This window comes from Penaeus monodon, chromosome 15, assembly GCF_015228065.2.
Source record: "Penaeus monodon isolate SGIC_2016 chromosome 15, NSTDA_Pmon_1, whole genome shotgun sequence".
In the NCBI taxonomy this organism is placed as follows: Eukaryota; Metazoa; Arthropoda; class Malacostraca; order Decapoda; family Penaeidae; genus Penaeus; species Penaeus monodon.
This window is the reverse complement of record NC_051400.1, coordinates 11595609-11596883: the sequence shown is the minus strand read 5'-3', so window position 1 is coordinate 11596883 and position 1275 is coordinate 11595609. Positions and strand designations below refer to the sequence as shown.

Below are 1275 nucleotides of genomic sequence, written 5' to 3'. Positions count from 1 at the left end.
TGAAATAATTCTTAATATAGTTTGAGTTAAATCTCATTTTAGATCATTTTTATTCTTGTAGCTGAGAAGAAAAGCAATGGTGCAGACATCAGGAAACTCTTTGGAAGTGCATCAAAGGATAATTCTGCAGACAGGAAAGGAAAGAAAATGGGAAATACAAGTCCACCCCTTAAGGAAAATATTCCAGGTTACAGTGGCAGAACCTCAAATTCATCTTTCAGGGACTCAGGGGCAGAGGGGCATGACAAAGGGAAAAAGCCTTTAAATATACATGGATTTGGTAGTACAGCAACTGGAACAGTAAGACAGGTGAATGTGAATAATGCTAGCAGATCAAAGGTACATGGATTTGGTGGCAGTGGCTCTCCTGCCAAAAAGAAACCACGCATAGGAGGGAACGGGGCAAGCACGGGATCTAGTGGTTCGATCAGTGGAGCTATGAAAGGAGGTTCAGGAACAGCTCTAGCTTCCCGTGGCGGAGGATCTAAAACAGTAACTGTGAAGGGGAAAGTGAACACTAGCCGCCAAACTGAGAAGGACACAGGCACTGTGCAAGCTGGTGCACCTCCTGTGACACCATTCAAGGGAACAGGCCAAAGTTTAGGTGGTCCATCAACTGGGGTTTCAAGACTGCTGTCATTATCAGCCCCAACTATTCAGACATCAAACCCGCTGACACAGACACCAAAAGACAGCCTTCAGCTTAAAGATTCTGACAATGCAAATTCACAGTTTAGAGGTAAAACGAACACCTATGTGTCTGGTGCAACTGGCTGGATATCACCATCAAAGGGAAAGTCACCAATGAAAGGGAAAAGTGTATCTCCATGCCCTCAAAAATCAATTGATAAATTCTTCAAGCCATCCACGTTTCAAACTTCTGAACCAAAGGATGAAAGTGGCATCAAGTGTCCAGTATGTAGCAAATGTGTATCAAAGAGACTTATCAATAAGCATCTGGATGAATGCATAGGTGACTTTGATGATGATGACAGTGACTTTCAAAATAATGAGACCAATAACAAATTTGCTGAGAAGAGTAATAAGCAGAACTTAGGTGTAAATACCTCTGATGAACGGGTAGTACTCTTGTCCAGTGATGATGATGATGGCTGTCTGAATGGCAACACAAGCAAAGTTTTACCATGTTCTGGGACTGGCAGAACAACAGAAATAGTCACTTTACCAGAACAGTTGTTTCCATGTCCAGTGTGCAATGACATGTTTTCAGAGGCAGCAATGAATCAACATCTAGATTCTCACTTTTAGTGGTTA

General features: G+C 42.2%; 1 protein-coding gene across 1 annotated transcript in view; it reads left to right on the top strand.

Moving 5' to 3' along the window:
* LOC119581744 (sprT-like domain-containing protein Spartan) overlaps nt 1–1275 on the top strand; it is a 4607-nt gene extending 3332 nt beyond the window's left edge. Inside the window, exon 7 of the mRNA XM_037929876.1 lies at nt 62–1275. Within this exon, the coding sequence (XP_037785804.1) occupies nt 62–1269 (1208 nt within the window). The 3' untranslated portion in view covers nt 1270–1275. The remainder of the gene's footprint in view (nt 1–61) is intronic.